Raw genomic sequence first — 2,052 nt, 5'->3', positions numbered from 1 at the left:
CTGGGAGTAGGCGGCGAGGACGTCGGTGGGGAGGGCGGCGGTGGCGAGGGAGACGGAGGCGTTGGCGAGGGTGGCAGTGAGGGTGGCGGTGGGGAGGGCGGCGGTGGGGAGGGCGGCGGTGGTGGCGGTCGCGGCGTCGAGGGCGGTGGCGGCGGGTACGCGCCTTGCACCAGCCCGACCGGCACATTCCACAGCAGGAACCTGCGCGAGGAAGAGTTAGGGTTAGGGTTAGGGTTAGGGTTAGGGTTAGCACATTCCACAGCAGGAACCTGCGCGCGGGAGACCCCAACAGCAGGGCGGGTATTGTGTGGTGTATTGTGTATTCAGAGCACCGCGTGAACGCGAGGGAGGCGAGTGCAGCCGATTGCCGCCGAGTACGCCGGAAGTCAGTTGAATCTCACCTCGAGCGCTGGCTGGAGTACAAGGGTCCTCATTCCGCTTCTAGGCTCCGTGCTGCCAGATACGGGGAGATACGGGGGGAGATATGGGGAGATCTTCCGCTTCTAGGCTCCGTGCTGCCAGATACGGGGAGATACGGGGGGAGATATGGGGAGATCTTCCGCTTCTATGCCGCGGGCTGGAAGACACGAACACGTCTTTCCGCTTCTAGGAGCAAGAACAGCGCAATCGAGCAGATGCCCGCGAGGACAGAGTAGAGCAGTCTGCGGCGCGACGAGCGCGCCTAATGGATGGTAATGCGTGCTCATTAGTGCTAATGAGTGCTAATTCGTGGACGGCGGGACGAGCGCGCCAGGTTGCTCCACACCGCGTCGCGCAGCTGCGGCGCCGCGGTGGAGTGGACGAGGACGTCCGTCGTGAAGAGCGCGCCTAAAGAAGTTTCTCGGAAGGCTCTCGGAAGGCTCCATGCACCGGCAAGTCCGTGGGTGAGAGAGCGCGCCCAGCTGCTCGCAGGTGGCTGCGGCGCGGCGCGTGCGGAAGACGGCGACCAGCGTCGCCTCGCGCTCCTGCCCACCAGCAGAACCCTCGGTCAGTCTGACAGTCCTGACAGTCTGCCTCGCACGATCTGCCTGCCACCTCCACCTCTCTCACTGGTGGGACAACCGCCGCGCTCCTCAGACTGCGATCTCGGCTCCTCTCGGCTCCTCTCGGCTCCTCTCTGCTCCTCTCTGCTCCTCTCTGCTCCTCTCTGCTCCTCTCTGCTCCTCTCTGCTCCTCTCGGCCCCTCTCGGCCCCTCTCGGCCCCTCTCGGCCCCTCTAATCCTCCTCTCGGCCCCTCTCGGCCCCTCTAGTCCTCCTCTCGGCCCCTCTCGGCCCCTCTAGTCCTCCTCTCGGCCCCTCTCGGCGTCTCCTCGCGCTCCTCGCTCTGCCACGCGCCCGTGAGCATCGAGACGGCGTCCTCCTGCGTCCGCCCGAGCAGCGCGCGCCTAGCAGCTCGCCCGATCTCGTCCGATCTCGGGTGACCTCGTCCGATCTCGCCCGATCTCGTCCGATCTCGGGTGACCTCGGGTGATCTCGTATGATCTCGGGTGATCTCGTATGATCTCGGGTGACCTCGTATGATCTCGGGTGACCTCGGCAAACCGCTTCCGGCGCCTCGGCGAGATATGCCGCGCCGCATCTCGGCCAGATCTCGGCTAGACCTCGGCCACACCTCGGCCACACCTCGGCTAGACCTCGGCCGCATCTCGGCCACACCTCGGCTAGACCTCGTCCGCATCTCGGCCAGATCTCGGCTAGACCTCGGCCGCATCTCGGCCAGATCTCGGCTAGACCTCGCCAGGTGCGGGTGACGGCGAGCTGTCCGCGCGCCCGCGTTGCGCGCTCGCTCGACTGGAACTCCTCTTGGTCGCAGAGCGGCGCCTGCGCGATCTCGGCGCGATCTCGCGTCAGCTCGCTGCGATCTCGGCCCGAGCGAGCGGCGGGGGAGGAAGGGAGGGAGAGAGGGAGGCACAGGGGGCGCTGGGGGTCAGCGTGAAAATCAGATGCCTGGCCGTAAGGATACGACTCTTCACACTCATCCCGCCACACACCTACGTTGCCTTGCTGCTGGTGAGCTCTACGGAGGCGCATTCGGCCGCGCTTCCCTCCGCC

General features: G+C 66.2%; 1 protein-coding gene across 1 annotated transcript in view; it reads right to left on the bottom strand.

Annotated features, from left to right (window-relative positions):
- Positions 1-565: 565 nt before the first annotated feature.
- Positions 566-2,052, bottom strand: part of EMIHUDRAFT_115838 (hypothetical protein) — a gene marked incomplete at both ends in the record, with an annotated part of 4,732 nt that continues 3,245 nt past the window's right edge. The window contains 2 exons of the mRNA XM_005777135.1: positions 566-682; positions 767-828. Coding sequence (XP_005777192.1) covers positions 566-682; positions 767-828 — 179 coding nt within the window. The remainder of the gene's footprint in view (positions 683-766; positions 829-2,052) is intronic.

This window comes from Emiliania huxleyi (assembly GCF_000372725.1).
Source record: "Emiliania huxleyi CCMP1516 unplaced genomic scaffold EMIHUscaffold_269, whole genome shotgun sequence".
Classification (NCBI taxonomy): domain Eukaryota; phylum Haptophyta; order Isochrysidales; family Noelaerhabdaceae; genus Emiliania; species Emiliania huxleyi.
This window is presented reverse-complemented; position numbering and strand designations above follow the sequence as displayed.